At 37.7% G+C, this 17,324-nt stretch overlaps 5 protein-coding genes across 6 annotated transcripts; 3 read left to right on the top strand and 2 right to left on the bottom strand.

The window, feature by feature from the left end:
* Positions 1 to 1,698: 1,698 nt before the first annotated feature.
* LOC111781249 (transcription factor MYB44-like) lies at positions 1,699 to 3,098 on the bottom strand. The gene has a single exon (XM_023661731.1). The coding sequence runs from the start codon at positions 2,959 to 2,961 to the stop codon at positions 2,035 to 2,037; it is 927 nt and encodes a 308-aa protein (XP_023517499.1). The 5' UTR covers positions 2,962 to 3,098; the 3' UTR covers positions 1,699 to 2,034.
* A 4,892-nt stretch (positions 3,099 to 7,990) lies between these two features.
* LOC111781247 (putative oxidoreductase TDA3) lies at positions 7,991 to 9,777 on the top strand. The gene is made up of 2 exons (XM_023661729.1): positions 7,991 to 9,103; positions 9,190 to 9,777. The coding sequence occupies exons 1-2, from the start codon at positions 8,146 to 8,148 to the stop codon at positions 9,570 to 9,572; spliced, it is 1,341 nt and encodes a 446-aa protein (XP_023517497.1). The 5' UTR covers positions 7,991 to 8,145; the 3' UTR covers positions 9,573 to 9,777.
* A 282-nt stretch (positions 9,778 to 10,059) lies between these two features.
* LOC111782283 (microtubule-associated protein RP/EB family member 1C-like) lies at positions 10,060 to 12,096 on the top strand. The gene is made up of 6 exons (XM_023663133.1): positions 10,060 to 10,346; positions 10,449 to 10,604; positions 10,772 to 10,878; positions 11,130 to 11,346; positions 11,426 to 11,539; positions 11,648 to 12,096. The coding sequence occupies exons 1-6, from the start codon at positions 10,239 to 10,241 to the stop codon at positions 11,930 to 11,932; spliced, it is 987 nt and encodes a 328-aa protein (XP_023518901.1). The 5' UTR covers positions 10,060 to 10,238; the 3' UTR covers positions 11,933 to 12,096.
* A 248-nt stretch (positions 12,097 to 12,344) lies between these two features.
* On the top strand, positions 12,345 to 14,019 carry LOC111782284 (ADP-ribosylation factor 1-like). The gene is made up of 6 exons (XM_023663134.1): positions 12,345 to 12,634; positions 12,708 to 12,778; positions 12,876 to 12,995; positions 13,081 to 13,199; positions 13,534 to 13,615; positions 13,746 to 14,019. Exons 1-6 carry the CDS (start codon positions 12,487 to 12,489, stop codon positions 13,749 to 13,751), a joined length of 546 nt encoding a protein of 181 aa, XP_023518902.1. The 5' UTR covers positions 12,345 to 12,486; the 3' UTR covers positions 13,752 to 14,019.
* Positions 14,020 to 14,782: 763 nt separating this feature from the next.
* Positions 14,783 to 16,936, bottom strand: LOC111781197 (cyclin-D3-3-like). Of its 2 annotated transcripts, none has more exons than XM_023661666.1 (4): positions 16,003 to 16,936; positions 15,680 to 15,881; positions 15,433 to 15,584; positions 14,783 to 15,335 (listed from the first exon to the last, which is right to left on the bottom strand). In XM_023661666.1, the coding sequence occupies exons 1-4, from the start codon at positions 16,510 to 16,512 to the stop codon at positions 15,165 to 15,167; spliced, it is 1,035 nt and encodes a 344-aa protein (XP_023517434.1). In that variant the 5' UTR covers positions 16,513 to 16,936; the 3' UTR covers positions 14,783 to 15,164. The 2 variants fall into 2 exon arrangements, with proteins under 2 accessions (XP_023517434.1, XP_023517435.1); XM_023661667.1 differs by having other exon boundaries at positions 15,433 to 15,563; positions 16,003 to 16,933.
* Between the last annotated feature and the right edge of the window lie 388 nt (positions 16,937 to 17,324).

The following is a 17,324-nucleotide window of genomic DNA, read 5'->3' as shown; positions in this document are numbered from 1 at the left end:
GTTCTTGTCGTTTCATGGAGGGAGAATAGTTTGCAAATCATGCATAAGCATTCAATGCCTGTGGTGTGACACTGTGAGTCAATTAAATCTGTCATTTTCAATACATAATGATGCTAGCACTAATTTTCTGGTATGTAATGCCTGTGGCGTAAGTTGATCGGTTTTATATATTATACAATTGATTTTATGGATGAATCTAGTTATACATGTTTTAGGTTTCGGTTAATTTTTATGATCAAAGAGTATGTTGATGTGCCACCTTTGAAGGATTATGAGTGTCTAAAGGAAACGAATGAGGATTTTTCTCATTGTTCTAGAGGAAAGTTAACATCTATGGTTGGTTAGATTTTTTCTCATTGTTCTAGAGGAAAGTTAACATCTATGGTTGGTTAGATAGATGCTATCAGGGATTAAACTCTCAATCTTAAGAAAAGTAAAGTCGTCTTTATCTAGTGGGCATGTATTAATTAGTTTCTATAAAAGCAAACTAAAGATTTGCCTGCATCAAAATATGTGATTCTAAACTTTTCGATATACTTTGGGATCAGTAAATAGATCATGAAATATTTCTTTCAAATTATGTTCTATATTAATTTAGTTAATGCAATTAACATAACTAATGTTGTATCATTGGATAAATTAAACTACGTTGAACGACGAGAAAGACATAATAGGTAATTGGTGCTCGAACTTTGTCACTTCTGTTAGAAATAAGCATATTAGATGGATTCTATTGTATTTGAGCATGTCCATGTATAGGAAAATTCTCAGTACTCTTTAAGCCAGTGCACACTATGAATTTTTCTTTATAATTAATCTTTTTAACGTTGATGTGTCTCATCATGAATGAGATTAGTTTCTTTACTACCATAACACTGGCTTCTATATGTGGCATTATAAAGGTGAACATAGAGTACACTAAATGCATATATTGATGGATCAGTCAAGGTCATTTTGTTTTTAGTTGGGTCTTATCATAATTTTATTCATTCTCAACTTTGGAAAACTGTGCTGCTGAAGAAATGATGTAAGCTAATTTAGCAAATTCAGCATAGAAATTGTAATTCTTTATTTCTAAAGTTTGTTAGGTACACCCATTATGTTTGAAAAAGGTTACTTATTTGACCAAGTGGTATTTTCTGGGATGTAGAATATGACTGCAAGGAGCTTTTCTTTTTCCCTTTCTTTTTTGGCAACTAGACTTTAATTTGACAGATTTTCATCTTTACAGTGACCTTTGCTATTGTGATAACTACAGGGATTAGAGGAAAAATATATATTTTGATGGTTGAATCTTTGATCTTCGATTGGCTTTGTAATCGGGATTTTCTTTGTTCCAATTCTATTCCATATAGGTTAATATAATACTTCAAAAACATATCCAAAAGTTTTGTTAATTTTTGGAATGGTCTTGTAATCAAGTTAGTAAAGCTATAGATCTCTCAAAGTGGGAATTTAATGATTTTGAATAAAAAAAATATCCCTCATAGGATTTGTTTCAACTAAAAACAAGATTCCACACCATCGGACATCCAATTAAACTTCAAAAAGAATATCCATTTGTTGAAGCAAATAAAAAGGAATATCCATTAAAAAATTCCCTCAGTCCCATCTCGCCGGTAGTCCATGGCTAGAAAGGAAGCTCCTTAAAAACTTGAGAACAGGGCTGCAAATTTCAAACACAGAAGAAGAAGCTTTGAACATTCAAAACGAAACCAATTGATTATGGTTTTGCGTTGGATTTCCTGTCTGTAATGGAATTGGGAATGGGAACTTTCCCCTTTTCATTTTCTTTCATTCCCTTCTCTGTACATTCATTCACTAAAATATTATTTCCTTAAAAAACAACATTAAAAAAAGAGTTGAAGAAAGATGGAAAGAAACCCAACTCCCAGGTTTACTTCTTCCCCCCACAGCACATTTTCTTACTGTGTTTCTCATTCTCTCCCCAACCAACATTCCCTCTTCTCTCGAACCCCGAGATGGCAACTTCGCTTCAACAGTTCAAATCTTGTTCATTAACTCGCAGTTCGCTTAAAAACCAACGTTCCTGATCCCACCGGCTTTAGCCTGCTGGAAACAACCTCTTCCTCTTGGATCCGATAGCCCTTCCATATAGCTTTTCACCTCCGACCTTATCATTTCTTGCATCACCGCCATTAAATCTGCACTGAATATTCCAAACCCATTAATTTTCTCGGCCGACTCATCGGGTCTGTTATCTAGCTGCGACGCCCTCGCCAGCTCCGATGCCGCCATGCTCTGTATTTGAGCGAATGCTTCCAGTAGAGGCACCTGCGCCGTTGATCCACTTCCTTCGCGATTTGAACTTTCGCCGGCGGCACCCACTCCTGGGAGAGATAACGATAGCGACGTCGGAGGATCTGTGGCGGAGGACAAAGTTGATTCTCCCGGAGGTATTACGCTGCCGGTTCTGGCAACGGGGCGGTAGACGATTGGAGATACAACAGGAACGCTAGAGTCGCTTATGTCAGATCCCGATGGACTACCGGGGTTCATGTAGAGTCCGTTGGAGATATTGACAGCGGCGCCAGCGCTGAACGATTTCTTCAGAGGCTGACTGTTGCTTTCCCCTTCAAACCCCTCATTCATCATTGATGAGCACTTCCGTTTCAGCGTCGAATTCCAGTGATTCTTGACGGCGTTATCTGTTCGGCCAGAAAGAAGCCGAGCAATAGTAGCCCATCTGTTGCCGAAGTTCGCATGAGCTCTGATAATGGTCTCGTCCTCCTCCGGCGAGAAGGGTCGGTGCTCCACCTGCGGCGATAGCTGATTGCACCATCGTAGCCGGCAGGACTTCCCAGAGCGGCCGTGAATCGATCTGCTGATGAGGGACCAGTTGCGTGGGCCATGCTTCTGGACGAGCCTCTGAAGAGCGTCATCTTCTTCAGGGCTCCACGGACCCTTGATCCGATCCATCTCATTACGGTTAACCGCCATGAAAGATTAGCAACAGAACCTAAAAATTGGGGAAACTAAGGTAAAGGTTCCGTTTGAAAATTGAAAATATCTTCGATGGTGTCGATCTCAGACCTGTTTGTTCGGCTCGCTCTCTCAATAGAGTTAATGGAGCAGGGTGGGGGTTCTTATAAAAGGGTAGAGACTGGATACCGAATGATCCGGTGTGCTCGTCTTAAAGAATGTGTGAAACGGTCCGGTAAGTGGCACCACTTCTCCCCACTAAACGGTTGGCCGTTGCGGTTGCGATACAGCTGGCAATGAACACGCGTCGAGTCTCACCTTCATTAAATTTAATATGAAAAAAACAATTCTTTTAAATCTTTTTCTCTCTCTTTCTTTTGTTTTTGTTTTTCAGTTTTAATTTTTAGTACATTTTGTTTTTTCAGTTTCTTTCTCTGTTTCTGGACAAAAGAAAAAAAAAAAAAATTAAAATTTGAAAATTTGAAATAAAAAAGATAACGCTCGTTAAAGGAGCGTGAGAGGTACGCTCCGTACCGCACACCTTGTGCTGCAAGACTTTCTGTGCCTACGCCTCCAATAATTACCGCCTTTCCTTATTCTATCCACGCCGTCAACCTTCCATTTTCCTCTTCTTCTTCATTCCACGTGGCTATAATCTCACTTGCCACGTCTGCAATCGTTCACCTTGATTTTTTTAAAAATCGAATAAAATATCAAGCCAATTTTGATCAATTTGTTTCCTTGTTTTTTTTTTTTAAAAAAAAAACTCAGTTAAAGTATAATATAGTTTGAGCTTATTTAAATAATTCTTTTAACTTTTTATCTTATTTAATTGTGTTGAATTTAAAAATTTTACAAAATTTAACCTAGTTTTCTTTCCTCTTACATAATACTTTTTTTTTTCCTTTCCTCTCACGTTTTGGAACACACTTTAGAAAGATTCTTATGTTTTTTCATTTATTAATAATATTATTATATCTTAGTTAATTAAACTATTTTGGAGTTGATATAAGTCATTTTCGCTAGAAAAAATTGACAACTTTGACTTATTTTAGAAATATTTTTCCACATCATAGAGTTATTCAAATAAATTTAAAAAATGAAAAATGAAAACTGTAAACCATATATTATTTTCGTTAAATAAATCATAACAGTGGGAATTAAAATCAATATGTTCAGTAAAATACTTTTTTTACAAGAATTTAAAGTTAAATTAAATAGTGTTATTTTAGGAAAAGAGAGAACTTGGGAGCTAAGCAAAATGGGGAGAGATGGTAAGGAGGAAGCTAAGGGTACGGAGATTTGCAGGGGGTGGTTGAAAAGAAACCACTTTCACTGATTTTGCCAGCCTGTCTACCATTTCCCTCCACCCGTTTTTTTAAAAAAATAATAATAAATTCCATTTCTTCGCGTGTCTCTTTCTTTTTTTCTTTTTTTATTAGTTTTAAAGGAAAAAAAAAAAAAAAAAAAGAAAAAAATGATGNAAAACGACAATTACGGACGCCGAATTGGGGAGCGAATAATTATTGCTGCATTTGTGTCAGTACAGGCTGTAAGCCCTGACAATATCATCACCTCCACCAGTCTCCCGCCTCCACGTAGCTAACTAACTTTGGGGACTTTTTATCCACCGACACCTGCCGGTGATGATAGTCTTTTCCCACCTCTTTCCCTCTCCCCTCTTTGCCTTTACTCCTCCTTGTACGGCCCTGTTGCCTCCACTCAACCTCACCCCCCATCTCCTTATTTTCCTCACTTTTATTAATATAAATTTATAAATTTAACATTAAAAAAAATGAAATAAATATGGAATGGAACTTAATACGGCCACCCTATTATTATTATTATTATATAGTTTACTTTTCATTGGAAATTTATAAATGCGTAAAGTACGTGATATATTTTCTAAATTATCGGGTAAATATTACAAAATTAATTGATAAAAAAGATATGTCCAAAATCATAATATGGTTTATCTATTTAATTAATTAACTATTTATTTATTTATTGGGGGCCGGAAAAGACCGGTATGGTACAAAGGCAAAAGAAGGGATGCGGAGAATCCATTTCATTATTAGTATTGTAAAGGTAATAAGGAGGCAAGACAGCTGGAAAAAACCCGCATTTTCTCTTTACGGTTTTATTATTTTTATTCCTATCTATTACCTTCACACGTGCTTCTTAACGCCTCTCTCACGTGTTTTCTTCAGCCGTACACAGAACCCACGTGCGGCTTTGCCATTTTTATTTCGTTACGAGGGCATTAATGTAATTCAACCAACCAATTTGGCAGTTTATTTTTATTTTTATTTTTGTTAAATAAAGTCTATTATTAAATTAATTATCTCCCCCGGATCTCAAACAGCCATCGACCACCACCGCCACCACACATGTGCTTTCTATTTTATTTATTTTCTAAACATTCCATTCTACTTTTTATTTTTCTGTTTCATTCTTTTATTATTTATTAATTTTTTTACATTTCATTTAATGAAAGTTAAGAGTTTGTCTATTTCCAACTACTTTCATTATTTATGAATTTAAAATTTTCAAATTTAAAGCTTCATCGAAAAATTATTGCTTAGCAACCTTAATAGATAAATGTTCTTTTAAGATTAAATTTGTTTAATTAATACATTGAAAAAATTGGAATATTTGGTCGGTAAGGGAATATATTTCAAAAAAGAAGAGAGAGAGAGAGAGATGGCACGTGGGAAGGGAACGCTCGAGGAGGTTTCGTAGCACATGTACGGAGGTCGGTAGTGGGAAGCCAAACCGTTTGACCCTTCTTTTTTAATTAAAAAAATATATAATTTTAAGACGGTGGTGGGACCTGTCTTGGGCCTTTCCACATCTTCCAATAAGATGACGTAAATGTTAATGTGGGGACCAGCAATGTAGCACGTTTATTTTATTTGGAATTTCTGAAATCATTAAAATAATACGAAGCATTTACTTTCCGACCAAATTTCACCACCTTACCCATCTGTCTGGTTGGATGTTTCAAACACGGTGCGTTTCGCCTTTTTCTCCTTTCCTACCAAATTCTTCTCCCTTACTATTCATTAATACTATTGTTTAAGAGGCAAATTATTGCATTTACTTCCATTCCTTAATTTCATTTATTATTATTAAACACGGGTTAATTTTATCTAATATCACATTTAATTAGAACATACTAGAAATTTATATCAATATCAGTGACCTAAATCCACTTAATTATGTTGTTTTTGTAGCTCAAAAACAATCGAAGAAAACACGTCATGTCTCAAAGTATTATACAAAATAATTAAGAGATTTGTTTTTTGATCTATATTAATATTAGTTTGGTTAAATCGAAGAAATTGTATATAATTAAAAAGATGGGATGAAAAATTTAATATATTTTTCTTAGTTGCATATTTGGATAAATCCTTGAAAGTCAATTCACGTGAACATTTTTAAACTGAATATCAACAGAATTGTTATGAAATGTTAAAATATAATAGTATGGTAAAATATGTTAGGGATCTCTACTACTTTTTATTTAATTTCTAATAAATTATTATTTTAAATTTGCCCTACCAAAGTCTACAAAGCACGAAACGAATTTTTTAATTGTTTAGGAAATATAAAATTATCTCATGACAATATTATAGTACTGGACACGTGCGAAACGAGGATTCCCTCCTATCCATCCTGGCCCATAACAGACAAAATTGACAGTTGTATTGCGAAATCACACGTGTCATGCACAAAAAGCACCACGTCTTCCTTGACTGGATTGCTCAACCTCAGACAGAGGAGTCCCGGAGCGTAGTCATGTCGGATGTTCCCAGTTGTCTTCCACGTCGTCGAATTTTCCAAGCGGACCCCACCTTCTCGTCGATTCAAACGATAACTAAGTTCACTATTTTAATAAATAACTAATGCAATAGAACTGAAAATTATATAAATATATATATATATATATATAGACCAAGATAATTAGTATTTTATTTAAAATTATAATGATTTATAAAAAAAAAATTATTGCATGAGTGCTAGTTCTTTTAATTAAAATAAAATTATAGAAACTGTCTAATGTTAACATTCTCTTAAATATAAATTTTATAATTTAAAAAAAAAAAAAGAGGATTTATAATTATTGCATGAATTTATATATTTAAGGAAAATAGGGAAAGAGATAAGCATGGGAAGGCCACGTCATATGATTCGCTAGCTGTAAGGCATTTACTTTTGTGATTGGGTAAGAGGCTAAGAGTAGGAAGGAGCCATAATGGACCTATTTATTAGTGTTTATTCACACTATTTTATATGTCTATGCACAAATCTCCATGCCTTTATTTTTGTGAGTTTTTTTTTTTTTTTAATAATAAAAATATATTAATTAGTGGTTATTAACAAAGTGGGTAGTTAAAGAAGTTTAAATTCTTCACCTTTGTGATTAAATACCTAAAATTTTGTTTATTCCTTTTTCAAAGGGCTTGATAAAAGAAGACATTGACATCTTAATTATTGATTACAAAAATCTCTCATTATATATATATATATATATACACGACAATATTAAATTTAGACAAACTCCACTAATGCAATTTCCTTTTGACTAAAAGGGACAATTAATTACTTGATTGGTATAAGAACCTAATGAATAAGTCTTCCACTAGCAATGCCCAACTTGGTGTTAAATTCAACTAGATATATCCATATATGCATGCATTTTTAAATATTCCCTTTTATTATTACAAACTTTGGAGTTGTATGCCATTATTTTGTCACATATTTGCATATAATATGTTTTATACCCCTAAGCTCACTTTTTTAATATTTAATGCATAGTTTTAGACTTCTTTTTGGTTTTTGTTTTTTTTATAAATTATAAATTAATATTAGTAGTAATTAATGAGTAGGGGTTAGTAGGGTAGGTAAATTTGGATATTACACTTAATAATTTAATTTTAGGTAGAAGTTTGATTAAAACGCAGCTTATGATTGCCTTTATTTGCCAATTATGTTGTTTTCCTTTGGCCTAAACTCACCTCCAAACATGGCGGCTTTTCTCATTATCAACCAATTAAGCTTGTCTTGTAGCTAATTAAAAGATAATTAACCTAAAAGTAACTAAATAATATTTCATATGTGGATCAAATTATGGGCCTTTGATGAAGAGATTCCAAATGGGCTTCTTTTTGGGCCACAATCTGGCCCAATTTCTGGACGATGAGGCGACCAGGTGTCGGCCCAAGTGAAGAATTTGGGAGAGAAGTAGTATCGGCAGAAATGGCACCGACAGTTTCAGCGTCATCGTTCTCTCCGTTTCTTCGTTCGATCCCGAACTCTAGGCCTTCCACTGTTGCGTTGATTAGATCCTCTTATTCTCCCGCAGCGTCGCCGTCGTCGATGGAGATGGAAACCAGAAAAGTAGTCGTTTGCGGCGGAGGGGTGATCGGAGTCTGCACCGCGTACTTTTTAGCCAAGAAAGGGGCGGCAGTCACTCTCGTCGAGAAATCCGCCATCGCATGCGCTGCGTCGGGCAAGGCCGGCGGCTTCCTCGCCCTCGACTGGTGCGACGGCGGACCCCTATCCACTCTCGCTCGCGCAAGCTTTAATCTCCACCGCTCTCTCTCACAGGAGCTCGATGGCCCTAAATCGTACGGTTATAGAGCCCTAACCACTCTCAGCCTTACGATTTCCGAATCGCAAAACCCTTCCACCCCCTCTACTTCCACTTCTAAATCCACCGGCGATTCCGCCGTACCTCCGTGGGTCGATGGCCCCGCTCGGAATACGAGAACCATCGGAAATACGGAAACGACGGCACAAGTGCACCCGCAGCTCTTCACTCGGACCCTCATATCCAATGCAATCGAAAATTACGGCGTGGAGGTTGTGACCGGGAAATTGCAGAGGATTACGTCGGAGGGCGGAAAAGTTGAATCGGCGGTGCTTGAGGACGGCCGAGTAATTAACGCTGATGCGGTGGTTCTGGCATTGGGACCGTGGTCTGGGAAATTCGAGGCGGTATCGTCGCTGTTCAGAGTGTACGGCCTCAAAGCGCACAGCATAATTTTGGAACCTAAAGATCCTGAAGCCATTACACCGCATGCTCTGTTTCTGGGTTACTATCCAGCCCAGGGAGGAAAACCCATAGACCCGGAGGTGTATCCTCGTCCCACTGGTGAGCTTGTTTTCGGATTTCGAATTTTGTATACGGTTTTTTGGGATTGTAATTTTGAATGTAAATGGGGTTGATGGGCTGGGCAGGGGAGGTGTACGTGTGCGGGATGTCGGCGGTGGAGGATGTGCCGGAGGATCCAGAGGAAATCGCAGCCAATCCAGAATCGATAAGCGTTCTAAAGAGAGTTGCGAAGACTGTGTCGAGCCGATTGGGGGAAGGGGAGGCCGAATTGAAGGCAGAGCAGGCATGCTTCTTGCCATGCACGGATGATGATTTGCCGGTGATCGGCGAGCTTCCTGGGACAAAAGGGTGTTATGTGGCGACTGGTCACAGTTGTTGGGGAATTTTGAATGGGCCTGCAACTGGGGCGGCCATGGCTGAGCTTGTTTTGGATGGAGAATCCGCCATTGTCGATCTTAGTCGATTCAGTCCAGCGAGGTTTGTGGGACAAAGAAGAAGGAAACATTGATAAAAAGGAACAGGTTTGGGTGGATGGGGGATTGTCTCAGTTTCTTCCATTCTTGAATCTCTTTGAAGCTATTCTGTATGTGAAGGTTCATGGAATGCAAATTCCATTGTACAGTCCTTCAAGTTCATGCCTTATTTTTCATTTTTCGTTGATTTTGTTTAATAAAACACTCTTGGTTTGGTAATTCACCATTTATTTCGTCTTTGACTCTTTAGTTTATATTATTATTATTATAAAAATTTGTTTTGTTATAGCTCTAATTTACATCTCTATTGCAATTAATTACAATTAAACTTTTAGATAATAATCTTTGATTTCTTTTAATATTTTAATAATTTCATGAACAAATTTTAGTTATTTATAAAATTAAAAAAACGAAAGTATAAAGTGCACGTTAATGGGCTTAGAGCCCAAAAAAGTTTCTGCTTTTAGTGGATTAGAGGGGCCTAATAGCCCATGTAAAGATGGGGCGACCGTTCTTGACGACGCGACATTTCATTTTGAATTATTGGAAATCCCGCTCCTCCTCCCATTTTAAATTCCTCTCCTCAAAAATCCGTTGGCAAACCCATATCAACTCGATCTTCTTCTCACTGGATCTCCGGACAGGGAAATAGTTTCAGAGCCGGCGACAGATTCCGACAGAGAAATTCTGAGCCCTAAGAAATGGCGACAAAAATTGGGATGATGGATTCGGCTTATTTTGTTGGAAGATCGGAGATCCTCTCCTGGATCAACTCCACTCTTCATCTTAATCTTTCCAAAGTCGAGGAGGTTTCTCCCTGATCCTTTTATTATTCATATCTATTTTTCGAGCTTTCTAGATTTATTTTTATTTTTTAAATTTTGACCCTGTTATGGATTCTTGAGTTGTAGGCATGCTCAGGTGCGGTTCATTGTCAATTGATGGATGCAGCTTACCCAGGGATGGTGCCGATGCACAAGGTCAACTTCGACGCGAAGAGCGAGTACGAAATGATTCAGAATTTTAAGGTCCTCCAAGATGTCTTCAACAAACTAAAGATCACTAAGGTATCTTCTTTTTATCAACCCCTTTGGTTTTATCTATTATTTGTACAACTTTACAGATTGGTTCTGTTTCTTTAAGAAATATTCTGACTGATGAGGATTTTCTTTTGGGTTCTTTGCATCCGCTTGATCTGTATTTTATTACTTTTCTCCCATGAAAAATGTTGTAGCATATCGAGGTGAGTAAGCTTGTGAAAGGAAGGCCCCTTGATAATCTGGAGTTCATGCAGTGGATGAAACGTTATTGTGATTCCGTTAATGGAGGCGTTTTGCAGTCGTAAGTTTGTCTATTATCTGCTACAATTTCAATTACCAGAATTAACTTTGTTTTGTTGAGGGCTGGGTTGATCATCATGCTTTTAATTCGTGATTCGCCCCTTTCGCGTCATGATTTGATCAACATAAACGATGGTCAATTTCAATGTCTGAAAAGGGATGATCATCAAGAAGTCATTAGTATATTTATTTTAATCCAGATTGTTGAATTATACTGCAATATTGGTTATCCGTTTTTATTATTCTTGGTAGTTACAATGCTTTGGAAAGGAGAGAAACTTCCAAAGGAGGAAAGGAGGCAAGCAAAAAAGGCAACACATCACATTCTTCTGCGAAAGGTTCAGCAGCAGCATCCAGGCCTCAGGTCTCTCAGAATGCTCGGAAAAATGAAGCATCAGCTAACTCAGGAAATCAGGCAGCACATGTTTCTAAACCTCCATCTCATGGGATAACTGCGTATGATGAACAGGTATTTTCTGAAGCTGCATGACTTTGATATATAACACAATAGAAACTGGAAAGCATATACTTACTAGTGTAAAATGCAGATCACGACGTTGAAGCTGTCAATCGACAGCCTCGAGAAAGAGAGGGATTTCTACTTTGCTAAGCTAAGGGATATTGAGATACTCTGCCAGAGTCCAGAGATTGAAAATTTGCCCGTACTTATTTCCTATAATCATCTCTCTAATTCTATCCGTATTTTCTTTGGGTTACTAGAATTTCAAGCCCATTTTATTGAGCATTTCCATTTCCATTCGTTTTTACAGGTAGTTGGAGCTGTAAGGAAGATACTGTATGCTGTAGATGATGATGCCTCAGTGGTAGCAGAAGCTCAAGTTATGTTGTCCGCTCACCAGAAGGAAACAATAAGCCACTCAAGTCCAATCTCTGAAGTGCCTTCTGATGAGAAGCTAAGCTTAGATACCCAGAAGAGAAAAAATATTATCAATCTTGATGTAGATGTTGCTGGCATAACAACTTTGTCTCCCAGGCAAAGGGTGACCGATGCTTCTGACGTTCATTGCAGTGGGTCACCTCTTATGACCTACTAACAAGAGAACACTCCTTATTTTAGCAGTACAATTCAATTGCTAGGATTGTCAAGTTTTTTGTCTCAAGAGTAGTTTTTCAGATTTTCATGAAGTTGTTCTTTATGTAGACTTTTACTGAAGACCCTTCGGATATAATATACTCGGGATGTTTTGTTCATGGCCAACACCGCTGATGCTAATTTGGTAGATCGGGTTCATTGATTTTGTTTGTTCTCTTTCTCATTTCAAATGTGAGTGTCAGAGTACTATTACATTGCTACTTGGCAATTGAAGAATCCCAAAAACAAATGGCTATGGCAAAACCACCAATAGTTATTCAAAACTCAGGCTCTTTATTCCTGTAATCTTATCGGAATCCAATTCCCTTTGCCTTTTAACGCCTTTTATCATTTTCTCTATAATGCTCCTTGATGCTAAAGCCACTCGACGACTCAACTTTTCATTTGGGTTTGCTCTTCTTCCTCTTCTCGCTTTCCAAGCGCAAGAATTCTTCGTCGCACAGGTAGTTCATATTAGTCAGTTAATTTTGTGGTCTGAAATCTTGATCGGCAACCATGGGAATGGCAATATCTCGGCTTGTAAGGATGCTGTTTGCAAAGAAAGAAATGAGGATTTTAATGGTGGGTCTTGATGCTTCTGGAAAAACAACCATTTTGTATAAGTTGAAGCTTGGAGAGATTGTCACCACCATACCCACCATCGGTATCTCCTTTTTCTAAGCCCCTTTTTTGGCTTTGGTGATTACATCTTTTTAATCTATTTATTCATCGATCAGGTTTTAATGTCGAAACGGTTGAGTACAAGAATGTTAGCTTTACAGTGTGGGATGTTGGAGGCCAAGATAAGGTATTCTCTTAGTTTGATCATTTGATGAACATGAGACATATTCCATCAACCCAATAATGAAGCTTTGATTCATTGCTTTCTTGTTGATGCTATGCAGATCAGACCTCTATGGAGGCACTATTTTCAGAACACGCATGGTCTTATCTTCGTGGTGGATAGCAATGACAAAGATAGGATATCAGAAGCCAGGGATGAGCTTCACAGGATGCTCAGTGAGGTGCTCAATTCTAAATGCTTCTTTCATCCACCCTCACAAATCACTTGGCTTTTACACTTAATCTTGCTTTTGCTCCTCCTTCAAGCATGAACTTGTTGATGCAACTGTGCTGGTGTTTGCCAACAAGCAAGACCTTCCAAATGCTATGACTGTTGCTGAAATCACTGATAAACTTGGCCTTCACTCACTTCGACATCGTCGCTGGTACATATCTCTCTTTAGAAAATACTATTGTTGGTCTCCCATGCTATAGTCACGTAACAATTCTTCAAGCTCACTGCTAGCAAATATTGTCATTTTTGGACTTTCCCTTCCGAGCTTCTCTCAAGATTTTTAAAACGTGTCTACTAGGGAAGATAAACTACCGCTAGCCGATATTGTCATATTTATTGCTGTCTTATTACATACTTTACGCAGTAGTATCACTAATATTTTTATTCAGTGAAGATAGACCACTTCAAAGACTTGGGTAGAATTTTCTTTTTGAACACTTTTTCCATTTTTAATTTTACTGAAACTAGAGAGATGAGTGATGCAGGTACATCCAGGCCACTTGTGCCACTTCAGGCCAAGGACTGTATGAAGGTCTTGATTGGCTGTCTAGCAATATCTCAAACAAGGCAAGTTCCATAGCTTTATCTGGTTTTTTCTCTTTGTTCCTTTAAAGTTAAGCTTTATTCTTTGTTAGACTGGATGAAAAAACAGAACATCTACCCAAAACTAACAGATGGGTTTAAGCTTTCGTTGTAGGTCTAATCCCAGTTGTTTTGATGAACACCTTGTGGGAAAGCTCTTTAAATTAAACCAGAAGGAACCTAAATATGTACCTGAAAGACCTGTGCACTCTGATCTGCAGTGTTGAATTCTCACGTTTTCGTGTATAGTTTCGGTTTGAGATCCAAGAAAGATATGTACAAAAGCAGTGATGGAAGAACCCCATGCCATGTGAACGATAATAAAGACAAATTAAAAAATAAATGTTATTTTATAAATGTGGGTCTTGTTGCTCCACCCTTTCGTGTTCTTTCACTGTTACATGTCTTGTTCTTGTTTCTCATCACCCAGGTTGCTTCCCCACGTAGTCTTGGGAGAATATTGTTATAATCTGATGAACCATCATGGGAAATTTAATCATATAAGAATGCCAAAATGATGGAGCCAGGATAAGAAACTTGAAAAATTAATAATTCAAACCAAAAGCCAAAAAAATCAAAACACTCCAGAGATTGTGCTGTCCATTTGGATCTCGTTGAAGTGATATCGTAACAGCTCAAATATATTGTTATCAGATTCTGTGATCCATATTGCTGTCAGCCTCATAGTTTTAAAATACGTCTACTAGGAAAAGATTTTTATACCTTTATGAGAAATGATTGTGTCACATATACTAGTTAAGACATGATCGGAGAAGTTTGAATGTACTTGGCAGATACTGTTTGACAAAATTCAAATCCTATATTTGGGTTCTCAAATCTCAATTCTCAATGTTCATTCCCATTTGCTGTGGTGGTTTCGGTTCCCATTATACGATACTATTCAAAACGTGCAGAACCAACCCCTATGGTTTCTGGATTTACAGCTTAGAAGAACTCTCATGACCCAAAGAACTGAGCAGTCAGGTTTTGGCTGTCAGTTCTTACAGCATGATTTTGACTCCATGAAGCATCACTGTCATCAAACTGTTCCTTGAAGAACCAAACAACCTTTCAACCTTCAAGTCCAGTCTACAACAGTTACGCCCTTCACAATTAAAATATTGCAAGGAGTAAATAAAAGAGACAACTAGATTTGAATTTACAAATAATATGGTCTCAAATTGAAGTAGTACTATATCCAAGATGGAGTACATGAAAAGACTATTCATAACTCAACATAGAAACCCAACCAAGATCTTCCCCTCCTCAATCCCACTCTGTTTCTCCCCACCACCAGTGAAAGAACCAATACACATCTTCAGAGCAATGATTCCTAGTCTCACCAGTTTTAATTCCCAATAGGCAACGACAACAAAAAAAATTGGACATCATATTATATAATGCATGTGAGAAGTGAAGAGAGTCCCAGAACAATTTCAAGAGTATTGCTTCAGCAGAAGGCTGGTAGGAAGTAGGAGCATCAAGAAAGATTTCATAGGCCAAATGGCGCGCTTTCTCAATGTGGAGTGTTAGGCTACGGTGAGATGGATGGTACCATTGGCCATGAATCATTCGAGGAGTCAGAGATGAAGTATCCGTCCATAACATCGCGTGGGCTACCCAGTCCACACATTTGATAGCTATTGATACTGCCATTACTGCCAAGTGAATCAAGGATGACCTTGTAGCATTCATCTAGATGATTCTGTAAAGATATAACATGTTTCAGCTGGCCATAACTTTAGGCAATGCAGTAGAAAATCAGAAACATTCAGACATTCATCCGTGTTGTTCATCAGTACCTTATTAATTTTAAGTACACTGAGGAGCTCATTCTGGTATTCCAAGAAATTACATGGCTCAATCTCATTAATGATATGCAATATTGTAGCGGTGGCCAAGACAGAAGGCAGGTAGCACAAGAATCTATGATCTGGCAGTGGAATGACCATTGCTATTAAGATACCAACCATTTCATTATGGAACAACATTTATGTTCGCATGATAAGCAAAGAAACAAAAGTTAGGCACTATAAGTCAGCCATTTACCAGCTATTATAGAGAGGAGATGGCTCTGAAACCTCCCAAGAAGCTCCCAAAGCATATGGTCCTTCAGAGGCAACCTCCTGGTAATGTGACGAAGAAAGGAAAAGGGAGTAACTGGATGCATCTTCCATTGAAGGGCAGACAACACCAGTAGCTCCATTCTCTGTATGGTCTTAGCTTCAAATAAAAACTTGGATTCTACCACCTAAAACAGAATACAACAATGCCAAGTTTCAAAATGGGTTTACAGAGCAAGAAACCAAGAATGTAGTTTCACTGCGGCATTTCATCAAACAGTTGGAGGATGATTTGAAAGCTTTACATACTTGAAGGTCCAGGAGAAGGGGGACCTGGGTCTCCTCCACTTTGGCAGCCAGCGAGAGGCAAGCAACAGCTGCAAGCTGACTCATCCATGGCTTGTCCCTCTGGAACCTCACATTTGAAACGAATCTATCGAAGTAGTTAACAGCAAGAAGAGAGGTGAAAGCAGAGAAAGCGTAGTGATGTTTAACACTAAAAATCCAGGACAATGCCTCATTCCGAGCCTGAATTAGATACCCATCAGAGGTAACAGAAGCATTACAAACATGAGTTTGCTCTTCTTTTGAAATTAGAGACTGCAATTCTTCATCATCCTCCCAAAGTGGGTCTTTTTCCAGCAAATTAATAGCGAGAAAAGGCTGGTCCATTCTCAGAGTTTCCCAGTAATCGCTATCTTCAACGGTCCCATTTCCATCGAAATCTTCGTCGCAGCAGAGGTCTTCACAGAACAGGGCATCAAGAACGTAGGACTGGGTTTCAATCTCCTGAACCTGGGCTTCATCCGGGAGAGCCATGGGGTTGTTTTGTTGGAAGAAAAAGGAGGAGAAAGGGTTATGTCATTTGAGGAATGGGAAGGCGAAAGAAGAAAAGGGAGTGGTCAAAGAGAAAGGGATATCCATAGGCGTATCTGTTACTGGGCGATTGGATTGAGATTGAGAATGAGATTTTTGAGCAGAGGAGAGAGAGAGAGAGACACAGTCCCAGAATGAAGCTAAGCAACAAAGAGGTTTTATGCGGAGATGGTTGCACGCCTGTCGTCTTTTCACTTTATAATGTTTTGGGGTTTGGCTCTGTCTTTGTCTTTCCTCGAAGTCTCTTTTTTGAGATTTAAAATAAATATGAGAAAGCAGAGTGCAAAAGAAACAAAGAAAAGACTTTTTGGAGTTTGGCGCGGATAATGAAACGCAACGGTACACTGCACACTACTCACTCCTCCACTCACCTAAGCTATGCTTGCCTCCTCATTCCCTCCCAATTTCTCCGTCTTTTTTCTTTTTCTTTATATTTAAATCTTTATAAATATATATAAATATGTTGTTTAAATATATTCATTTAACTTTAAAAAAATAGGAAAAAATCCCTGTTCGCCTCCAGATTCTTTTAGAAAATAAATGAATTTTAAAATTGAAAAAAGAGGGTGGATACAGCTTCTCCGTCCCCACGCCTGTGGCACGTGTAGTCCCTACTCTAAAAAATGTTGGGTTTTTTTTTTTTTTTTTTTTTTTTTTATATAATTATACCCAAAATATGAACAGTGGGTTGAAGGGGGAAATATATTTTGAAGCCAATAGTATTTTACATAGCCATACGAAATGACCGGGCGAGT

This window comes from Cucurbita pepo, chromosome LG19, assembly GCF_002806865.2.
Source record: "Cucurbita pepo subsp. pepo cultivar mu-cu-16 chromosome LG19, ASM280686v2, whole genome shotgun sequence".
NCBI lineage: Eukaryota > Viridiplantae > Streptophyta > Magnoliopsida > Cucurbitales > Cucurbitaceae > Cucurbita > Cucurbita pepo.
The sequence above is the reverse complement of the archived record's forward strand: the minus strand, read 5'-3'. Positions and strand labels throughout refer to the sequence as shown.

Coding starts and splice junctions, on each gene's coding strand:
- LOC111781249 (XM_023661731.1), bottom strand. CDS start 2,961: ATGGCGGTTAACCGTAATGAGATGGATCGGATCAAGGGTCCGTGGAGC.
- LOC111781247 (XM_023661729.1), top strand. CDS start 8,146: ATGAGGCGACCAGGTGTCGGCCCAAGTGAAGAATTTGGGAGAGAAGTA. Junction 9,104..9,189: donor GGTGTATCCTCGTCCCACTG/GTGAGCTTGTTT, acceptor TGGGCTGGGCAG/GGGAGGTGTACGTGTGCGGG.
- LOC111782283 (XM_023663133.1), top strand. CDS start 10,239: ATGGCGACAAAAATTGGGATGATGGATTCGGCTTATTTTGTTGGAAGA. Junction 10,605..10,771: donor ACAAACTAAAGATCACTAAG/GTATCTTCTTTT, acceptor AAAATGTTGTAG/CATATCGAGGTGAGTAAGCT. Junction 11,347..11,425: donor TAACTGCGTATGATGAACAG/GTATTTTCTGAA, acceptor TGTAAAATGCAG/ATCACGACGTTGAAGCTGTC.
- LOC111782284 (XM_023663134.1), top strand. CDS start 12,487: ATGGGAATGGCAATATCTCGGCTTGTAAGGATGCTGTTTGCAAAGAAA. Junction 12,779..12,875: donor ATGTTGGAGGCCAAGATAAG/GTATTCTCTTAG, acceptor GATGCTATGCAG/ATCAGACCTCTATGGAGGCA. Junction 13,200..13,533: donor TCACTTCGACATCGTCGCTG/GTACATATCTCT, acceptor TGAGTGATGCAG/GTACATCCAGGCCACTTGTG.
- LOC111781197 (XM_023661666.1), bottom strand. CDS start 16,512: ATGGCTCTCCCGGATGAAGCCCAGGTTCAGGAGATTGAAACCCAGTCC. Junction 15,882..16,002: donor CCCTTCTCCTGGACCTTCAA/GTATGTAAAGCT, acceptor ATTCTGTTTTAG/GTGGTAGAATCCAAGTTTTT. Junction 15,336..15,432: donor GTGTACTTAAAATTAATAAG/GTACTGATGAAC, acceptor ATATCTTTACAG/AATCATCTAGATGAATGCTA.